The 23,358-nt window shown below is 41.5% G+C and overlaps 1 protein-coding gene across 1 annotated transcript in view; it reads right to left on the bottom strand.

The window, feature by feature from the left end:
* Positions 1-8,424: 8,424 nt before the first annotated feature.
* Positions 8,425-23,358, bottom strand: part of LOC145400694 (RAB11-binding protein RELCH homolog) — a 37,911-nt gene continuing 22,977 nt past the window's right edge. The window contains exons 8-11 of the mRNA XM_080273130.1: positions 23,136-23,274; positions 20,271-20,440; positions 16,387-16,490; positions 8,425-8,584 (exon numbers count right to left, since the gene is read on the bottom strand). Of these exons, the coding sequence (XP_080129256.1) occupies positions 8,425-8,584; positions 16,387-16,490; positions 20,271-20,440; positions 23,136-23,274 (573 nt within the window). The remainder of the gene's footprint in view (positions 8,585-16,386; positions 16,491-20,270; positions 20,441-23,135; positions 23,275-23,358) is intronic.

Raw genomic sequence — 23,358 nt, forward strand, 5'->3', positions numbered from 1 at the left:
ATTTATCCACCTATCCATTTTTAATTCAATTAAAATTTAAAAGCCAATAAAAGCCAATCACCTTATACCCCAGTCAAGATGTAGGGCCCCGAGGCTAGTCTTCCACAGACCAGTACACAAGGCTAGATGACCAGCTAGCTTTTTATGGTATCATTACATGATCAACAAAATTCTAATTACCTCTTGGGGATCAAACCTATGAAAGACCCTCTCTCCAGCTTGGACACTCTAACCATTAAACCAACACACACACACACACACACACACAAAAGTCAAGATCCACTATGCCCACATTGTAATGCAGCACCACACCACAAAAAACACACCCACCTCCTTCACTTCACTTTCACAGACAATCCTTCAACTTACCTTAAACATAAAAAAATCCTTACTTTCACAGGCAATCCTTCAACTTACCCTAAACATAAAAAAATCCTAAACAATCCACTATGCCCTCAGTATAATGCACTCCCACACCACAACACACTCACCTCATGAATTTCACTTTCACAATAAACAATCCTTCAATGGAACCTCAACAGAAGATCTCTGGGAGAACCCAGGTGAAGTGGCCAGTTCCTGAAGTCCTTCGGGTTTACATCCACATGAGTCTGAAGCCACAACAACAACGCTAATCACTCGCCAGTGTTACTCCATGCCCTCTGCCTTCATGCCTCTTTCATTTTCTGTGAACATACACATGCTACTCCTACTGCTGTTGTGGCCCCAGCTCATGTGAACATAAAATCTTTAGACTGCAAGCTAAAGCTGCAATTCTACAGTCCACCATGTTCTTTTCAGGACATTTGTATAATCAAGCAGGCCTGCCACCCAGTTAAAAAGGTGCCACTGCAAGAAGGTGTCGCTCTCCAACAATGCTCCATCATACTCACGGCACGAGCAGTCTTCATTACAATTCTTCCTATCATAGTTCCCCCTGTGTTACCCTCACCACTCATCATCACTCTTCTACCACTTCAAGCCTCCTCTGGATGTATTCTCATTGGTTTAGGAGGCTTCATAACACTTCTTCCTTAGCAATAAATTTTGCATGTGGACTATTATTCTCTTCCATGTTATTTACAGGTACAGTCATGGACACAGAAACCTGGACACTCAAGGGCTGAGCTGATAGTTTCCTTTTCCTTTTCGATTTTTCCACTAAATCTTCGTCCATATGAACCATACCCCCCCATCCCCTTCCTTCCCTCACCTCCTCTCCGTCCTACCCATATGACCTGGGAAGGCTGGTCATTCCCAGGGTACAAGTGGACACTCCTCACCTCTCTCTCAATCCCTGCTCTCTCTCTATATATATATATATATCTGTGTGTGTGTGTGTGGAATTATTATCATGATCTTCAAGACTACTGGCATGATCTGAATCGGAAAGTAAAGATGAGGAGAAATATAGTGGAGTCTGGCGAAAATGGTGGCATCTCTCTCTCTCTCTCTCTCTCTCTCAACTAAACACTTGCTTCCATCCTTTCTTTTCTCCCTCCTCCCTCCCCATCTACCATCTCTCTCTCTCTCTCTCTCTCAATCTAAACCCTTGCTTCCATCCTTTCTTCTCTCCCTCCTCCCTCCCCCATCTACCATCTCTCTGTCTCTGTCTTTTATATATATATATATATATATATATATATATATATATATATATATATATATAGATATATATATATATATATATATATATATATATATATATATATATATGTGTGTGTGTGTGTGTGTGTGTGTGTGTGTGTGTGTGTGTGTGTGTGTGTGTGTGTGTGTGTGTGTGTGTGTGTGTGTGTGTGTGTGTGTATTTACCTATTTGTAGTATACAGGAATTGAGCGATGCTCGTGTTGTCCTGTCTCCATATCCACATTTGTCTAGTTTACTTTTACACACATGAATGTTTCTCTCCTGCACCACCTTTTTGTCTAAGTCGTTCCAAATACTTACGTATTTACCCAATATACCTAATTGAGATACACACGAAATATACTATGCTAGTGGGTTCCCATCGGTGTTTCTCAGTAAGTCAAATTCAGCTTTAAACTCGTTTAAGTTTTTAGACTGGATGATCTCTTTGTCCAGGCTATTCCATAAATCTATACTTCTGTAAGGAAAGCTATATTTCTTGATATCCTTCAAGCAGCTTGACTTTTTCAATTTCATTCCGTGTCCTCTTGTTGCTCTCTTATCCCATAAAAACAGATCTTCTCGGTCAATTTTATCTACTCCATTCATGGTCCTGAACACTGCAATCATGTCTCCCCTCTTTCTCCTTTCATCTAAGGAAGGCAAATCCAGCTTTTCCAGCCTCTCTCTGTATGACAGATCTGCCAGACTGGGGACCATCTTGGTTGCTGTTCTTTGTATTCTCTCAATCTTGTTTATATCTTTCTTTTTGTGTGGGCATCACACTACCGTTGCATATTCTAACCTGGGGCGGATCATGGCCACTATCAATTTTTTCATCTCATCCATATAATGAAATGCTACTCTTATGTCATTCAGGAGTTTATATGTCTCTCTAACTATCTTATTAATGTGCTTTTCAGGTGACAAACTATCTTGGACCAGCATTCCCAAATCTTTCTCTTCTCTCCTTTTTGTGATTAATTCATTACCCAACAAATAATTCATTGATGGCCTCCTGGTACTTTTACCCATTTCCAATATTTTACATTTCTTTACATTAAATTTCATTTTCCACGTCCGGCTCCAATCGTGTATCCTATCCAAATCCTCCTGCAGTATTTTACAATCCTCCTCAACCTCTATCTTCCTCAAGATCTTTACATCATCAGCGAACAGACTTGCATAACTGTTCACTCCATCTACCATATCATTTACGTAAATCAGGAACATTACTGGCACCAACACCGAGCCTTGAGGGACTCCACTTGTTACTTCCCTCCATCCAGACATCCTATCCTTTATTACTGTCCTCATTTGTCTGTCTCTCAAAAAGTCTCTCATCCATTCCAGAAGTTTCCCCTTCAGTCCTCCTATATATTCTAGTTTCCACATTAGTCTCTTATGAGGTACCTTGTCAAAGGCCTTCTCTAAGTCTAAGTACACACAATCCACCCAACCATCTCTCTCCTGCACCAAGTCAATCACTCTTGAGTAAAAGCTCAACAAGTTAGAAACACATGACCTTCCACTTCTGAATCCAAACTGACATTCAGCCAAAATATTCATCTCTTCTAGATATTTTATCCATCTGTCTTTCAGGATTCTCTCACACAATTTTGCGACCATGCTGGTTAGAGACACTGGTCTACCTGTATAATTCAGGGGTTCTTCCCTGTTTCCTCCCTTATAAATTGGTACCACATTGGCCCTCTTCCATTCTTGTGGCACTTTCCCCTCTTCCAGAGAACACATGATTAAACTGTGAATTTTATCTGCCAGTTGTTCGCTGCATTCCTTCAGTACCCAATTAGAAATTCCATCAGGTCCTGGGGCTTTCCTTACATCTTGGGTTTCCAATAATTTGTACACTTCCTGTACCTCCACTTTTATATCTTTTATCACCGGTACATTTCTAATCACTCCCTCCCCTTCCACAAACTCTTTTTCATTAGTGAAAACTGATTGGAAACATTTGTTCATTATTTCAGCTTGCATTGCTGCATCTTTATAGACCTCTCCTTCTACTTTCAATTTAGTGATTCCTTCCCTTTGTTTCAATTTGCCATTAACAAATCTATAGAACAGTTTGGTTTCATCCTTGCATTTGTCTATTATACCTTTTTCAAAGTTCCTTTCTTCTTCTCTACGTATTCGCGTGTGTGTGTGTGTGTGTGTGTGTGTGTGTGTGTGTGTGTGTGTGTGTGTGTGTGTGTGTGTGTGTGTGTGTGTGTGTGTGCAATTATTATCATAACGAATGGCATGCTCTGAATTGGAAAGTAAAGATGAGAAGAACTGGCGAAAATGGTGGCAGAAGGGAGTAGGCAAGAATGATGGTGGACGTTAATTGGCCCGCAGGGAAATAATGACAGTTGCACATGCTGACGTCTCGAGAGGATTTCCTGCAGTTGTTTCCTCTAAATATGTTCCAGTGTTTTAATTTGTAATGCTTATATCACAGTAAAGGCATACTTTGCACTGACATTATTATTCACTGCTACAGATTACTGAGAGAGAGAGAGAGAGAGAGAGATGGAGGGACAAGTGGTCACTCTTCACTTCTCTCTCTCTCTCTCTCGTATGCAGATCCAAAACAGGAGGAGTTGCCTCGCATGGGCCAACCAGCCTACTGCAGTTGTTTTCTTTAAATATATTCCTAAGTTTTACTTCATAATACTTATATCACAATAATAAAGGCATACTTTGCACTGACATTACTATTCACTCCTACAGAATCTTGAAAAACAGAGAGAGAGAGAGAGAGAGAGAGAGAGAGCAGCTGTGTATACAAAGAATGAAAATGAGCATCTCATGTGTGTGTGTGTGTGTGTGTGTGTGTGTGTGTGTGTGTGTGTGTGTGTGTGTGTGTGTGTGTGTGTGTGTGTGTGTGTGTTAGAAGAGTAGCCGTAGGGAAGAGGGAGGGATGGGTTGTGATCGGAAAAATGTAGGGAGTTGCTTGTGCCAAGGATGCACACACACACACACACACACACACACACACACACACACACACACACACACACACACACGGTTCAAGGTAGGCGGATTAGTGAACCGGCGTGTGTGGGGGCAGGGAAGGGGGGATGGGGAGTGCAGCCTGGCAGGTGCTATGAAGAGAGGGTAAACGGGATGGAGAGTGGAGGGGATGGGGGAAAGGAGTCATGAATGAAGAGTGACAGACAAGCCGGGGGAAAAGACAAAATATGACATTTGCCTCGCCTCACCTGTCCAGGGTTCTTGGTCCATGACTGTACAGTATACAGTATCTTTTCATGACGCAGATTTCAATACTAACCCAAAAAAACAGAGTAACATACCAAATGCAGAAGTAAATTGGTAAGGAAAAGCTGCTTATTATTCTCTAATAAATTACCTATACAGTCTATCAACACAGATTCCAAAAGTAACATGCAAAAACTTATTGACATACCAGACACAGAATCAAATCAGTAGGGAATAAGTGTTGGGGAGCTGCCTTAAGCCTTTCAATCTGGTGATGTGCTTTATATACTGATTTATATTTGCTACAGCCAGATGATTTTATTCAGCTGTTGGGAGACCTCGTGTGATAAATGGGTAAATGATGGCTATATCTAACCTCCCCAATTTGAAAAGTATCTCCAAATCTAAATATAATAGTATGGAAATATTAAGAATAAAATGAGTAATATTTTATCAGATTGAAGCGTTAACCAAAAAGAATACAGGTGCTTTTCCTCTTGTTCTCCACTCAGTCTATTGGTGCCAGATACAAAATACAAACTACCAAAGTCAACAATTTATCACAGCGCTCTCTGTGCAACTCGCACCACTCATCACCATTCCTTCTGGCCATTTCAAGTCTCCTTGCCTCATTTTCTCCACCAGTTAAACCGCTAATACAGTCAGGGAAGTGGGTACCTTTCTAACCTTTGGTTACACAGACAAATAGGGTGGAGAGGTATATGAATGAGAAGGTGCCAGTTGAAAAGAGGACATTCTAATATGGGAGCATAGGATGACTTAAAGGCAGTTCATCTGTTGCCTTCCCTTCCTGGATAAAGGAATTTGGCTATAGATAGATAGACAAAACAAGGAAGATACTTCATACCCTGACTTTACCAGACATGAAAATTCAAACTCTAAAAACTCAAGGTTCCCTTTGTGTGACTGTCACCATTACCACCACACCAGTGACATAGCCAAGCCTCAACAGATGAGGAAGGGTGGGGGGCCAAGGTAAGGCCAAGCCCTAATTTGGATGTTTCCAATGTTACACAGGTCCAAACATTAAGTAATCTGAAATTTCAAAATGGGGAGGGTAGGTGGGGGACCAAGGGTCTGACTGGGGGGGCCTGGATACCCTTGGTCCCTCCTATGCCCCCCCATAGCTACACTACTGCAGAACACCCTCCTACTACTTCAAGCCTCCCTGTTACATGTAATCCTCCTTTCCATATACAGTTCTTGTTACTGTAGTGGTAGCCCCAGGCTCATCACTTACATGAACCTGCTGAACAGCAGGCTAAGCTGCCCTTCACCTACAGTCCATCATCATACTTTTGGGATACAGGGAGTGACTCGAGAGAAGTGTGTATAACCATGCAATAGCTAGTTATGTTGGTGCCACTACTTGACGGCATCCTTCTCTCTCACCTTCATCTACTGTACTTCTATTAGATACAAAACACAAACTCTTCAAAGACAAAAAATTTACCATACCGGTAGTCTTTTTCTGCAACCCTCCAAGCCTTTCAATCACCACTCCCTCCCCTTCTGGCACTCTATGCGTCCCTCCTTCATATACTCATCCAGTTCATTCATCAGTACCCCATTAAGGGATAAACTCTCCAGAGGATCACATCAATCAAACTCTCCTCACACACAATCCTCCTAGTCTTTCTACAACCACTCACCACCACCTTCTTCCATGCACTCCTCTATCTCATCCATTTATAAACAATAAGATCCAATGTCCTCTTACCTCCTTCAAAGTGTAAAGTCCCAATGTCAGACTACAACAATCCAGTGTATTTAAGGGTAAATGACCAACCTACTCCCCTTGGTGGCATTACATAATTGAAAAACCTTCACTTACCTCTTGGGGGATCAAACCTATACAAGGCTGTCATCCAACAGGGTGTTCTAACCACACCACCACCAGTCACTACCCATTCATACAAGGCACAATATATTGTACAAAAACTGTGCAGCAGTCACATTCATCCATACTAATTATTCATACAAATCAGATACAGTACACTAACTTCCATTTAACCAGACACTGCATTATATATATAACTATCCATTTATCTATCTTTTTACTGCCTGACATGGTGACTCAAAGAAACATATTTCTTGGTAATCCTTCTCTGTTCTGAAGAGACAGAAATAATACAACATTTTATAATCTTACTTTCCTCAAACTCTCCATGATTTATTCAGTAATTAACTCCTACACAAAACTAAAGTGATAAAGTCAAATGAGGAAAATATTAGAACCCAATTCACACATGAAAACTCACCAAACACAACTCACAAAGGAACATGCACAAAGCCAATTCATACACCTAAATTTACATTTAAAATTCACAGCCAAATTATTCCAACAGTCATGCAACAAAATTCAAATACAAAAGTGTACAGAACATAGAAATATTCTTATTTAAAAACCCACACAACAAAATTTACAAAGCCAAGTTTCAATAACATGACTGAAAGTCAAGGAAAAAGGAAGAGGGAATTTACTATCACATCTATGCCCTGTGTTATACATATTAAAAAATGTATATATAAATAAATATATTTTAAAATGGGCATGCTGGAGTCTGGCCACTGTTTTTTGTTCAGGGTGATGACAGCTTTTTGTTTCACTGATGCTACTGCCACACAATTTTGTTCAGCAAAGAAGAGATTCAGCGTAAAGAATAGGTTAAAAGGCAGTCTCCATGAACTCCTTTATTATCAGATTCCTTCCCCTAATCTGAACTTTGTCATCTGGTGGTAGGGCGATGTGGTATGAAAAGTGTCATCACGGCGAATGAGGATGCTGCAGAGGGATGCTGTTATGCAGTGGCACTAATGTAAATGGGTGGCTCCACTATTATATTACAGAAATGTTCTGTGCCTCCTTATCCCCTGAAGAATGTATAACAACAACAATGGAAAAAGGAGCTGAAATCAATTATGCTTCCAAAAATACTTACATCTGTGCAGCATTCACTTACAGATTAGAAAGATGCTGAACTTTTATTATACATATGGTAAGTCAATCCTAGTCTCATCTAAAACACTGCAACCTACGCACAACCCAATAAGCCACAACTGTAATGCCAACCTACACACCACAAAACACTTCTTCACAATATTCACATAATACACACACTTCAAAAACCATCTCTGCAAATGATCTCTGGGCATGTCTGCAATAAGTGGCTGCTGTCCACTGGTTCAAAGATATATACACCAGGAAAATAAAACATAAAAAAAACTGGACTGACACTGATAGCCCGTGCTTTGCTGAGGAGTGTGTTGGTAGTGGAGACAATCTTCCAAAATAACCTCTACAAATGAACAAAAGATCTCTGGGAGTGCCCAGCTGAAATAGTCAGATACAGTACCTTTATATGCAGTCCACCAGGCTGAATACCAACTCCTACCTGGATTACTTTTTCTTCAGGAAGCCTTGAAGACTGACACTGATGGCCTGTGCTCTGTTGTGCAGTGTGCTAGTGGTGGAGATAGTCTTCTAAAATAATCTCTACAAATGATCTCTGCATATGTCCAGCTGAAGTGGCCACAGTCCACCATAGCGAAGACTACTTTTTCTTAAGAAAGCCAGGAAGACTGACATTGATGGCCTGTGCTTTGTTGTGGAGTGTGTTGGTAGTGGAGAACATCTTGCTAACCTTATCCTTCACATCAGTAACCCCAGGATGGGAAGGCAATGCTCCCGTCAGAGACAGTGCAGATCTTCGTCTGAAATTTAAAAATGGCTGTAAGTCTGCAGCAGAAATGGTTCAAACCATGTTGTACAGTAACAAAGTATGTTCTTATCTAAATTTTTTCTGTTACATCCTCAGTAAATAAAGTAAAATTTTCTAATTAAAGTTTTATTACTACCTATGATGTTGCTTCAACACTTTCCTCCAGTTTAAGCCTATATTACTGTAAAAACTATCAAATCCGAACATCTAAATTTTGAAAATCTCTACTTTCCACAATACTTTTTGTATAACAGGACATGATGATATCCCGTCCTCATACAAGAAATGCATATGATGTTCTTTTTTTTTTTTTTTTTTTTGACAGGCATAAGAACAGATAATATATTACTAATAAAAGGTACAGTTTAATATTTATTGTTAATGCTACTGTTGGCTATTGATTACAAAATTTTCTTATTAGCTATCATGAAACTTTCCACAAGGCCTTTGGATCCAAGCATTTTGGATTTGAGAGTTTGTGTTGTACCAAGTGTATGTTAAGTCATGGCATAATAACACATATCCCTGACTTGTAGTGAGGACTTCCCATGAAAGTGGTTTTACCCCTTCAATGTCTTTTTTTCATTTGAATCTTGCATCTCCATATAATTTTATTCAGCAACGCCCATCTCAACAGTTACTTCAAGAAACAAGGGATGAGGCTATGGCACACCTAATGTCTGACTTGGCTCGTATCTCTGACTGGGGTAAAAATAATATGGTTGTTTTTAATGCATCTAAGACTCAGTTCTTACACCTATCAACCCGACAAAATCTTCCACAGGTATACCCACTAATGTTTAATAATATTCAGCTAAATCCTGCATCATCCTTGAACATGCTTGGGGTTTCATTTACTTGGGACTTATCTTGGAAAGATCATATTACATCTCTTGTAAAATCTGCTTCCAAGAGATTGGGTGTGCTAAGCCAACTCCACTCTTTCTTTACCCCTGCACAATTGTTGCCTCTATACAGGGGTTTTATCCGCCCCTGTGTGGAGTACAACTCTCATGTGTGGGGAGGCTCCCCACATACAGCTCTTCTCAATAGGGTGGAGTCAAAGGCTTTTCGTCTTATTAACTCTCCTCCTCTTACTGACTCCCTTCAACCTCTGTCTCTTCGCCGCACTGTTGCATCTTTATCTCTTTTCTATCGCTACTTTAATGGTCACTGCTCCTCTGAACTGTCTGCTTGCATTCCTCCACCTCTACGACGAGCGCGTAGCACTCGTCTGGCAGCAAACTCTCATCCCTTTTCTGTCCAAGTCTCGAATGCAAGAGTTAACCGTTACTCCCAGTCTTTCATTTATGCAACAGGTCAACTATGGAACTGTCTCCCTCTGTCTGTATTTCCTGCTGCCTATGATCTCCAGTCTTTCAAATGCAGTGTGTCCAGGCATCTCAAAATGATCGGATCTTGAATTTGGCTCTCTATTGTATTTTGTTTTTGTCTTGGAGGGAGCTGTTACTGTGGGCTCATGGCCTTTGGTTCCTTCTTCCTTACATAAAAAAAAAAAAAAAAAAACATTCCTAAGCAGACAAAAATTATATGTTGTCCAGCATAATGGAAATCTTTTGAACTGCAGTATGCTAAACCATTCTCATGCAGACAAAAACTCTGGAACTTACAAAAATATAAATGACATTCTCTGGCATGACCTGGGGCTTCAAAGCTTTAAAATACACAATCTTCCTGTGGATATCCTCTGGGTGTGGCGGACTCTGTCATGTATTTTATACTCTGGAGCTATGGAAGATACCCTGAATCCAGAAAGCTCTTGAAAATCTGTATTAAGGGCTCTGACAGCTAGACAAGAACAGGATTGGGTAGTTAATTGGAAAGGGGGTGGAAGAGAAAATATTAAGAGAGCCCCAAGTACAGCTACGATCAATGAAGGTAGTATCAAAAGCTTCCTGTCTGAAAACCTATCATAATGAAACAAAACTGCCTGAAGATAGCAAGGATACTATAAAACTAATATTCTCAAGACAAATGGGTTAAACTTCATCTGCAGTCTTAATATACTATGTCCACATTCAGTAACAATATAAAATAAAGCTATCCACACTTGGGACAGACCACAGTGAAGGTACATTACTCAGATTCAGTAAACAGGCAATATATAAAGCAACCTTATTCATCAAAGATTTAAAAAAAAATCCACACTCAGAAAAAGCTGCACACTCAGTAAGGGAACTTCATCTCATCTTTTTCATTTTCCTTCATCTACTCCACAAATTTTCACAAAACACCAATATATACCAAAAACCGAGTTGAGAGGTACACTCAACATCAAAAGTTCTGTTGTTAATCCTGTTACTTTTTTTTTTTTCATTCACAAACTTTGAAAATCAGTCTTGTAAATCAACAGCATCCAACACGGATGACAATGGCATGTGGGACGAACAAGTTATCACTGTCAACTGCTTCACATTACCCACACTTAAAGCCCTAGATGAAGAAAGGATTTCTGATGCCAACTGTACATGAGGGTAGAAGGCTTGGAATGACAAGAGAAACACTGAGCGACCTGGAGGTGTGTCCCATGACAGTCACCTTAGATAAACTCTAGGACTCAAGGGTCAGACAACAGATATGAGAGAGAAATAAAGCATAAGAGGAGAATAAGCACTGTTATAGTTATAATAAGCCAATTATTAAAACTAGAGTGTCCAGTGCACTTCATTATACAGTCAAGTCCCCTAAGGCGCGACTAATTGGTTCTGGATCATGCCCGTGCCATTGAAAACTGTGCCATGAAATAACTAAACCTATAGGAAAAATGGAATTTGGTTCTGGACATTTGCCCAAAGTCCCTCTTTTCACCCCACTTTACACATGCACACAGTCAAGCAATCAGCCAATGCATGTATTATGGGGCAAAAGGGTTTAAGGGTAAATGCAGATAAAACAAAAGTGATGATATCTACTGTAGGGTTGGTGGCGGTACTGTCAAACACGAGGGAGAGTGGCCATGCGCAGTTTGCCACAAGGGCGTGGGAAGTAATTCCATCTTGTGCGGTGTGTGTGATAAATGGGTGCATAAGAGATGTAGTGGTATCAGAGGCAGACTGTGAGATAATGCTGATTATATGTGTACGGCGTGCCGGGGTTAGCAGGTGGAGATTGTCAGACGTGAAAGGACTGAACTTGCTGGTGAATCTCTTGAGTGTGTGGAAGAGTTTTGTTACTTGGGAGACATGTTGTGTGCTGGAGGTGGGGCTGGAGCTAGCTCTGTGGCTAGGGTGAGAAGTGGTTGGAAGAAGTTCAGGGAGCTCTTGCCTCTCCTGACATTGAGAGGGCTCTCCCTACGTGCTAAGGGGTCTTTGCATGAAGCATGTGTTAGGAGTGTAATGCTGTATGGTAGTGAGACTGGGCAGTGAAGGAGGAAGTTATTCGCTGGCTCAGACGTACAGAAATGACAATGATTAGGTGGATGTGCAGTGCGTCCCTGCGTCCAAGGCCTGGAGGGGCTGGGTTTACGATGGAAGAGTTGAGAGGTAGGATGGGACTGGAGTGTATTGGTGTTGTGATGAGGAGAGGTAGATTGAGGTGGTTTGGACAGGTGGAGAGGATGGGGGATGATAATTGGGTGAGGAAGGTGAGAAGTGTTAATACTGGGGGTGGGGTTATGAGGGGTAGACCGAGAAAGACATGGGATGAGGTCATTAAGTGTGATCTTAGGGTTAAGGGACTGAACAGGGAGGCTGCAATGGATCGTGCAGCGTGGAGAGCCGCCATCAGGTGACCAAGGCTGACACATGCAAGCATGTTGGAGCCTTTAAAAACGAAACAAAATGAAACGAATAGGCACAAAAAACTGGATGGTGATTAGCCTTGTGTCTACTTGGGCAATACCACGCGCTGCAGATCGAGCGAAAAAAAGCTCAGCCAAGTAGACACAGATCAGCTGACCAACCAAAACATTAAAGATGGCGGAGGCTGCCTGGTCAAGCACTGATTGAAGAAGTTTATTTGATAAAGTCTGTATCCTCCAGTGTCAACAAAACTCATATTTAACACATTAATAATCATTCTTATATACATGATGATGATGATGGGAGGCATTATACTTCATCTTAGCTCAGAGATAGGTGCTTCGTCACTAACCCATTCATAGCGGTTTTACGAACAAACCTATAAACTAATCCCAATACCCAAAGAATCTTTAATGTTTCATTACTTAACACAATGAATATGGTGAAGTTTAACCTCCTCATAAGAGAGAAAATAGTCTACAGTTGAAGCACTTGTAGTATGGAGCTGAAGTGGTTCGCCATCTTCTTTGTTTACAAACAGGGTAGCTCGCCGCCAGGAGAATTTGCCCACACGTGTCAAACCTTGCTGCGCCTGTGCCATAGGTATAGTTTATGCACGTGGTTTGTTTTGGGAGGTCTGGCACCTTGCCGTGTCATAGAAATTGTGGCATAGAAGCATGCGCCATAGGCAACTTGACTGTATATGATAGTGGGCACAATGACAATGCACAGAATAAACAAGCACAGAATTTGGCTGTTTTTGTTGTGTAGCCCCAGCTTATGTGAATGCAAACCAAGTGAACTGCTGTCTGAAGTTAGCAGCTTACCATTCTTTTGGAGGGAGGACAGACAGGCAGTTGAGGGAAGTTTGTATAAATGAGCAGTGGGGCCGCTCAGTTATACTGGGGCCACTGCATGAAGGTGTCTCTCTTCAGCACCAAGGCACATAACAAAATGAACTAAACCCAACAAACAGAATATCAAACAGCCCCTGAATTAAAAACAGTAATTCTTTATACTGTACACAATTCATTTCTCACATAAAACCAAAGAATATCAGACACAGCTCAAGGCAATATACTCCTTCAATCAAATAAAGTATTTCTTATTTTACTTTTGCTACTTCCTGAAAATTTTAATCAGTTTAGGAAGGACATTTCATATACACTGAAACAATTAAAGACTACTTCTGAGCCCCTTCACTATGAGGAGTCATTCTACTGGTTAGTAAAGTTGTTTAATTAGCACTGCAGTGAAGGGGTTATAGAGATGATTAGTAATTGTAACTCCACGCTTATCTGGACATGAACCTGGTGGACTGTAGGCTGAAGCTGCCCTCCTGCTGTACTGTATGCCTTCTTTCATTTGGATGACAAAGAGGGAGCTGAGGGATGCTTGTATAACCAGGCAGTGAAGCAAGTCAAGTTATACTGGTGCCACCACATGAAGGCATCCCACTCCAGCACCAATGGGATGAATCAAAGCAATGACTCAAATGCCTCTCAACTTACTTTTTCCACACACAAATACTGACGCAATGCCAACTGACTTACAACCACACAAAGCACTCATCTAATGGATATACTGTACAATGTCACCTTACATGATCTTCTGGCACCTTTTCCTTCATGACTTAATTGCATGTTACACCTTATTAATTTCTTGTATGTTATTTTTTATTTTATTTTATTTTTTTACATTTGGGCACAGACTGCAAATAAATAACTTCAAATATTACCTTGTCATAGGGAGAAATATACAAGTTAAAGATGAAGAACTACACAGCCCCATCAACTAATGAAAATATAGTCCATCATGACAGAAAGATAAGATCGATGGGAGAGTAAACAAAGGGAAAATTCAGTTATTTATATTTCTAATATTTCAGACTAAAAAGAACCCATCCTTAGGTACAGCCTCTGAAGATAGACTCTGAGTACTATGGTCTAAAATATCAGAGACATAAAGAACTTAAATATCTTTCCTGTTTTTTCTCTCCCAACCACTTTTATTTAGTTATGATATCCAGACTGTGTGCTTTACCTGGATCTCTGCAACACTTGAGACAACACATCATCCATAACAACACTGTAGCAACATGCCTAATACATAAACAGAAAGATTTTAGCAACTTCTACAAAGCTTGTAACTTGATCAGGAAGGGGATGCTTTCCATTCCTTTAATATTTTCCATTTCTCTGTAACACTTAAGACAATACAGTGCCCACAGTAAGACCACACCACACCCAAAATACAAAATTTTAGCCAACTTACACCAATCTGGAAATTAGGACAGCATGCTCGATGAAAAGGAGGGGGCACTGTCCTTTCCTTGCCTCTTCTAAACCTGATGGCTAAGTTCTGCTTGAGTGGAAAGATGACCATGTTCTGCAACCCTCTCTTTACAACCTTCCCATTTTCCTTGTTCTTTCATCTAAAGTCCCGCATGCACGCACACGTGCACACAGGTACGTGCGCGTGCGCACGGACACACACACACATACACACACACAGAAAATCATATCAAAGTTGACACATAGACACAACAATATGAGCTTAGCTCAATTCCTGTGTGCTGTAACTAGGTGCATTCACTCACATGACTGCCAGTTTGGACACAGGCTATGTGAGGTTGACTCTGAGGTCATTTTAGGTCACAGGTGATAGTAAACAAGTAAGCACACATACTGTGCGCTAGTCTGTGAAAGCTGAAATAGAAAGTTCCTGGACCTCTTATAATCCCTCTTCAAAAGCATGTGAGGTACATGATCTTTCTGGAGTAGAAAGAAAGACTGAACCAGAACAAATAGGATTGAAGTGTTCGTCTTTTTTGGTCTTATGACCCAAGGAAGGTTTTAAGACCAAAAAGACCGATGGTTTGAGGGAGGGGAGGCAGAGTAGTTAGAGTCAGACAAATAGGGAGGGGGAATGAGAGAAGGATGAAGGGGAGAAAGAGAGAGAGAAAGAGAGACAGAGATGGGGGGAAGGGACAGGAGGAGGAAGATAAATAAGGAAGGGGAGGGGAATGCTGGGTACCCTTGCTAGTACTGTATATTTGGAAAAGTTCATGCAAACATACAAAATGGAAAACTTCACACAATGCAATAACTGACATGCAAATGGTAAGACATATCCCTGTATCTGTAAAAGTCCATGCAGTCTCACAAAAAGCATGTAATATGTAATTAATGCAATCTCATTAAAAAAAAAAAAAAAAAAAAAAAAAAAAAAAGGCAAAATCTGTAACATATTGACCTACTTCATACAACAGCATCAAAATAAACTGACAACATTACTTCTTTATAATGCTAAACTTTTCTTGCTACCTCCAGATGATTACATTTAGGTTAAGAAGATTTTTAAAACTCAAGCAGCTTAATACAGTAACTCCTATTCTATTATGATATGGTTTTTTCTGATCTGAATAGCAGTGACTGAAGGAAGCAAGAACAAAATAATAATACGATGTAATGGTACTGGGAAGGCTGAAAAAGTCTGCTCTAAGAGCATATGACATAGTATTAAGGTACAGAATGGTCCATGTAATGTGCCCCTTCTGTCTCTTAACTAGCATATTCTCATGTGTTGTGGGGATGCCTCAGTCAGTGTTACCAGTGTCTACTCTGCATCATCTTTTACTTCCTATAATCCATTTTCTTTATAGTGTAGCAACAAAGAGGGACTCCGACATATGGTGGCACCGTTATGACTGGCCATCCAGTTATACAAATGTCCCTTAACTCCCTCCCTATCCACCAAAAGGAAGAAGGTGGGCTGCAGAAGGGCAACTTTAGTCTGCAGTTCATTGGGTTCACATCTAGATGAACATGGGATGACAACTACCACTACTACTTGACTTATAATGTTTGCATTTTAAAGTTCAGTGACTGCATGGAAGATTGGTACTGTCATATGGCAACCAAAGTATTCAAGTCCCTCACACCAGTAGAACAGGCCATCCCTACAACACGGAAAAGATCCCAGGACTGAGGTGCAATGGACGATCCACCTTGTGTATTCCCTCATGGCCTACCTCTCAAGTCCCTGTGAGGCCTGAGTTCTCAGGGTGTACTCCTTGATCAGGTCCGTGATTGTCTCCATGTGCTCAAACGACATGGAGCCAAGAGTTTTCTGCAACTGAAATACACAAGGCACAAATGAGAGTTACATTACTGCAGTTGAGGTGGCACATACAGTAAGGGTTTATCGTAAACTGTCTTCAGTTTTTTTGTGCACTTCACTTAAGCTTCATAAGTATTTCCACACAAGGTACTTCACTCTAATGAAGTCCCATTTGGAGCATATTTTAGCAAAGCCCTGAATGGTCCCATGTCTATATAATACTTCCAAACTTGTTCATTTAACCCCTCCAGCAAAGACATATTTTTCAGTTTATTCTTCCTGTTACCTGATGATTTTTTTTTCAACTTAGGGAAGATGTCATTTAATAATGACGTTAATAGAGGCTATGCCTAATCGCCTCAGATGAAAGAGTAATGAAAACTGTCTAGAGATAACAAGAATAAAATATTAAATACATCACCAGCCTGAAGAAGTTACAGTTGCTCGTGATTAACTGGGGCAATTTTGCTGCCAAAAATGGGACGTCTGTGAACTTACAACCCTTGAACCACGAGCCATTACTATATCTACTGCTTCATCCATTACTGCCCCATTAGGAAAACATAGGCCAGGGACTCGGCTGCTCAGTCCAGACATTTAAACCAAACAACAACCTGCTTCCTTAACTGATATTATGTATGCAATAAACCCTAACCACCCCTCATATTTATCCCTGCTGAGGGGAGTCACCTTATGAGGTGGCAGGGCTTGAAGCAAGGCTGGCAGTGCTACCTACTCAGGAGGCATGCCTACCTTTGTAGGGTTCAGTATTTGTCAGCCTCGTGGACTAAGCACCCCCTACATCACTGGTGGAGGAGGCCTGCTGGTGATGCTAGTCCCTGCCCATTTGCCATCTAGGGGGGGACTGTTGCCTCCTCACGTGTTTGCCGCGCGTGGCGTCCCGTAATGCTGGGAGATGGGAGTCCTGGGGGTAGTAGTAGTAGTTGTTCCCTAGGCAGTCTGGCCGAATAGCCCCGAGTCCCTTAGGAAGGCCATGGCCGAGACCGGGCTTTCCCACAGAGCTCTCAAAGAGTGTATGTTGTGTTGTTGGCGTAGGTGATTGTGTGCAATGCAGTCTTCCATAATGTGCTTAACAGTATGGGGTGCTGTGTTGCATCCTGGACAGGCATCAGCAACGGCGTCATCCAGCCTCTTTTGGTAGCTTAAGAGGACTGGATGGTGTACACATCTCAGCCTGGCCAGGTGGACCCTGTCCTCACGAGGAAGATAGGATTCAGAAGGGTGGATGTCAGGAGGCCGTGCATGCAGCTGTGTGTTGTCTTTAAGTGACTGAATGGAGTGGCGAGGTGATCTGAGTGTGGATATGCTTCTGGAAGCTGGTCTGAGGTAGGCAAGGGGGGAGAGATGACAGTATTTGTGTATGGTATCGTGTGCTGGGTGTTGTTTTGATGTTCCTTGGTGTGGGTGGATGTGCTGCCATGTACTGTAGTGGATGTTGTGGGTTTGTGGAGCTGCAGCAAGAAACTAGGTGCCTCTCATATCTAGGTGATCCTTGACTTTGGGGACTTTGGTTTCTTGATGTAGGTGGTCTGTGGGTGTAGTAGCTATGCAGCCTGTGATTATTTTTAGGGCCTTGTTCTGTATGGTCTGTAGAGTGTTGTAGTGTGTTTTGATGAGGTTAGAAGCCAAGGCAGAGCTTGCATAATTCATCACTGAACGTATGTATTGTTTGTATACTGTGGTGGTGGTTTCTTTGTTGTGTCCAAATGTTGTATGGGCAAGTGACCTCAAAACATTGAGTCTTGGTGTTATTTTATTTCTAATGTTTGAAAAAGGTATAATAGACAAATGCAAGGATGAACCCAAACTGTTTTATAGATTTGTAAATGGCAAACGGAAACAAAAGGAAGTAATCACCAAACTGAAAGTAGAAGGAGAGGTCTATAAGGATGCGGCAATGCAAGCAGAAATAATGAACAAATGATTCCAGTCAGTTTTCACTAAAGAAAAGGAACTTGTGGAAGGGGAGGGAGTGATTCGAAATGTTCCGGTGATAAAAGATATAAAAGTGGAGGTACAGGAAGTGTATAAATTACTGGAAACCCAAGATGTAAGGAAAGCCCCAGGACCTGATGGAATTTCTAATTGGGTACTGAAGGAATGCAGAGAACAACTGGCAGATAAAATTCACAGTTTAATCATGTGTTCTCTGGAAGAGGGGAAAGTGCCACAAGAATGGAAGAGAGCAAATGTGGTACCAATTTACAAGGGATGAAACAGGGAAGAACCCCTGAATTATAGGCCAGTGTCTCTAACCAGCATGGTAGCAAAATTGTGCAAGAGAATCCTGAAAGACAGATGGATAAAATATCTAGAAGAGATGAATATTTTGGCTGAATGTCAGTTTGGATTCTGAAGTGGAAGGTCATGTGTTTCTAACTTGTTGAGCTTTTACTCAAGAGCGATTGACGTGGTACAGGAGAGAGATGGTTGGGTGGATTGTGTGTACTTAGACTTAGAGAAGGCCTTTGACAAGGCACCTCATAAGAGACTAATGTGGAAACTAGAATATATAGGAGAACTGAAGGGGAAACTTCTGGAATGGATGAGAGACTTTTTGAGAGACAGACAAATGAGAACAGTAATAAAGGATAGGATGTCTGGATGGAGGGAAGTAACAAGTGGAGTCCCTCAAGGCTCGGTGTTGGCGCCAGTAATGTTCCTGATTTACGTAAATGATATGGTAGATGGAGTGAATAGTAATGCAAGTCTGTTCGCTGATGATGTAAAGATCTTGAGGAAAGTAGAGGTTGAGGAGGATTGTAAAATACTGCAGGAGGATTTGGATAGGATACACGATTGGAGCCGGACATGGAAAATAAAATTTAATGTAAAGAAATGTAAAATATTGGAAATGGGTAAAAGTACCAGGAGGCCATCACTGAATTATTTGTTGGGTAATGAATTAATCACAAAAAGGAGAGAAGAGAAAGATTTGGGAATGCTGGTCCAAGATAGTTTGTCACCAAAAAAGCACATTAACAAGATAGTTGGAGAGACTTATAAACTCTTGACTAACATAAGAGTAGCATTTCATTATATGGATGAGGAGATGAAAAAATTGATAGTGGCCATGATCCGCCCCAGGTTAGAATATGCAGCGGTAGTGTGGTCCCCACACAAAAACAAAGATATAAACAAGATTGAGAGAATACAAAGAACAGCAACCAAGATGGTCCCCAAGTTGACAGATCTGTCATACAGAGAGAGGCTGGAAAAGCTGGATTTGCCTTCCTTAGAGGAAAGGAGAAAGAGGGGTGACATGATTGCAGTGTTCAGGACCATGATGGCAGTAGATAAAATTGACAGAGAAGATCTGTTTGTATGGGATAAGAGAGTAACAAGAGGAAACGGGATGAAATTGAAGAAGCCAAGCTGCTTGAAGGATATCAAGAAATATAGTTTTACTTATACTGTAGATGTACAGACCTGTGGAATAGCCTGGACAAAGAGACTGTCCAGTCTAAAAACTTAAACGAGTTTAAAGCTAAATTTGGCTTTTTGAGAAACAGAAACGGGACCCCACAAGCATAGCTCATTTCCTGTATATCACAATTAGGTAAATACAATTAAGTAAACACACACACACACACACACACACACACACAAAGTGCCCAACAAAATGTGGCACTAACCTGGTTGAAAGGAGGGAGAAAAACCTGGCTTTCTATTTAGGCCAATTCTATTTGGAAAAAAACAAGTTCTGCAAGTTCACTCATTCTTTCTTTTCTGCATTAAAAAAAAAAAAAAAAAAAAAAGCATGATGCCACTGACCTGGTTGAGAGGAGGGAGGACAAAGTGAGCAACCACATGGTCTGGGAGGTGGCAGGAGGTGAGGGCAGCATAAGCCTCCAGCATGGCTACCCCCAGTACCCCACTTGCTCCATCACCACCACCACGTCCATCATCACCCACACACAGCCGGCACATTCGTGGAAGTAGGACTGCAACGCGATATATACAGTAATACAGATAATCAACTCTTTTAACATGAGGATGTTACATATACTATATTCCTGCTCCCTCCCACATGGCCATCCCCAGTACCTCACTTGCTGTATCACCACCACCACCATGACCATCACTGCCCACACACAGCTAGAACATCCATGGAAGCAGAACTGCATGAAAAACTTCAATCTCCTTACCCCTTCCTAAGAAGGTCATCTGCAGTTTATCAAAGATACTACCAGGAAATTTCAATCACCTTGAAAATCTTTGAAATAAAGGAACTAGATATAACCTTCAGTGACCCTTTAACTACAGAGGGTCTCCCCTATGTTGTATCAAGCTGTGTTCAGATGAAAGAATATACCAATATGTCTCAATACTCAAGAGGTTAAATTCAAGCATGTGCTGTTCATTTTGTTCTTACTGCCTCCAGATGACTATCTTCAGCTTGAAAAGCTTTTTAAATCGGTGTAGTTTCATTCCCAACGCTGAACAGAATATTTTAGTATATCTGTATAGTGGTGCCTTCGTTAAAATGAAAATACATTACCACAGAGAGAGGAATAACCCACTGAGCTCAGGGATGTCCATTTCATTTTATTCTTACCATCTGACAATATATTTAGCTTTGGATAAATTTTTCAAATGAAGATGTTAGATATATCCATAATAAACACCTTAGCATATAAGAGGCCTTGCTAAATTTGAATAAAAGTGTCCAGCAGCAGAAAGAGTATTCTTCACGGGACTTCACCCAAAAGTAATGGATTAGTTAATCCTACCATGATCAGGGAGCATCAGTATTAACCTCTCCAACCTGAGGATGTCATTTATATTTACTCTTGCTACCCCCAACATGAAAGGGATAAACATTAAGTATAAATACAGGAGCCCATTCCAAGGGTTTGGCACCCTTTCATTATAACCTCACAATTGATAGAATGACTATCTGACGGGGGTATGTAGAGTACAGGTGTATGTACAGTGCATCTCTCTCTCTCTCTCTCTCTCTCTCTCTCTCCCCCTGTATATACAGTAGTCCCTGCAATATCCAGACGCCCAATTCCCGGACACCCCAATGTCCAGACATTTTCGGCTCGGGACTTCATAACCCCCAAATTGCCCAAAAAACGTAAAAAACTTTTTAAAAATCCGAACTTTTTTTCCCCTGTAATTTGAACTTGGATGTTGCTGGAAGGACACAAGTCAAGAGTGTGAGCCGTGGAAATGAGTTATTTAAGAGGAGCCTGTGGAGTCACATGGAGAGACAGGCTGACGAATGAGGATATAAAGGAGCGTTGTGGTGTGGATGTGGATGTGGTAGGAAGCGTTATGAGAAACACACTGAGGTGGTTTGGCCATGTGGAGAGGATGGAGGGTGAAAGACTGACGAAGACAGTGTATGTGAGTGAGGTGAAGGGGGAAGAGGGAGGGGGAGGCCAAGGATGAGATGGAGGGATGGGGTGGAGAGGTATATGGGAAAGGGGGGTGTGAGTTGGGAGCAGGGCAGTGAAATGGCGGGGGACAGGGCAACTTGGAGGCGATTTGTTTGTGGCCACCCCAAACGGGATTGAGGCGTCTGGCAATAGATAGATAGACAGATATTCCCATTCTCTCACCCTTTCACCTTTCCATTTAGTTTCAGTTAATCCACATATATCCACTTTTGCATCCTCAAGCACCTGAACAATCTCTCTCTCTTTCACTTCATCATTCACTCCTCTCACATTCCATGTTCCCACCCTAAGAATGTCCTTTGTCCGTTCCTTAGTCGTCAACGTATGGTCCGTCCGGGTCCGAGGAGCTTTATTTGCTTTTTTAGTTAGTTCTTTTTATGGGGTGGGGCACTAACCCACCACCAACCCCTTATATATATATATATATATATATATATACTAGAGGGAGGGAGGGAGGGAGGGAGAGAGAGAGAGATTTACATACAGTATACGGTAATCACTTGATTAACTGGATGCTCCATATCCAGACATTAGGCCTTGGCTCTATTATTTCCGTATCCAGATTTCTTTGTCAGTGTCAGAACATAAAATTTCTGACATGGCCAGTTAGGCAGCCTACAAATTCATGAAACTGATTGGGTGGCCAGCCAGTCTCTCTGGCCACGCATGGGTAATAGACCACAACCTACCAGCTGAGCAAAAATGGCTGTCTGCCTCTTCACTGAACGGTCAAAGTCCCCCAGACGCCCAGATCACTGGGAACATACTGGTTGCCGCGAGAATAATACAGATCCTATCCCACCAGCTGAGTAAAAATGGATGTCCATCTCTTCACCGAACAAAGTTTCCTAGCTGCCCGGATTACACCAGCTGTAAGCATGTGATACAGACCCTAAACCACCAGCAGAGCAAAACTGCCTGTCTGACTCCTTACCAAACAGTCAAACTCCCCCAGCCCTCGCTTCCCCCCCCCTCCCTCCTCCTCCTCCTCCATCCCCCTCCACTGTGTGGCCCATTTCAGTGAGAATGCAGCTTACAGTTTCCCCACTTCTGCATATCTGCTTCCTTTTTTTTTTTTGCTACCTCATCTCATCTTTAAGCAGGATAAAGGCGATAATTGTCATCATCATCATAATGATCATGATGCTGTAGTGACTGTAATGAAGATGATTAAGGTTATGTATTTGTACTTAGAAGGAAAAAAAAATAATTGCCAATGTACAGTACATACAGTGGTGGATGAGGCGGGTGTGTGCAGTGTGGGCGAGGAGACAGCAGGTGCGGGGAAGAGCAAGCTGTAACTCTAGGCTCTCGGCTGCAGAAGGGTCATCACACAGCATCTCCATCTGCAACCATACCTTGTCCTCCACCTGCAAACATTATACACCCATCTCAGAATTTAAAACTGATGCTGTTGTGGTCCCTGGCCCATCTGAATGTGGGCCCCGTGGATT

The sequence above is a fragment of the Coenobita brevimanus genome, chromosome 53 (assembly GCF_032717465.1).
Source record: "Coenobita brevimanus isolate Jiangsu-jjx chromosome 53, ASM3271746v2, whole genome shotgun sequence".
In the NCBI taxonomy this organism is placed as follows: domain Eukaryota; kingdom Metazoa; phylum Arthropoda; class Malacostraca; order Decapoda; family Coenobitidae; genus Coenobita; species Coenobita brevimanus.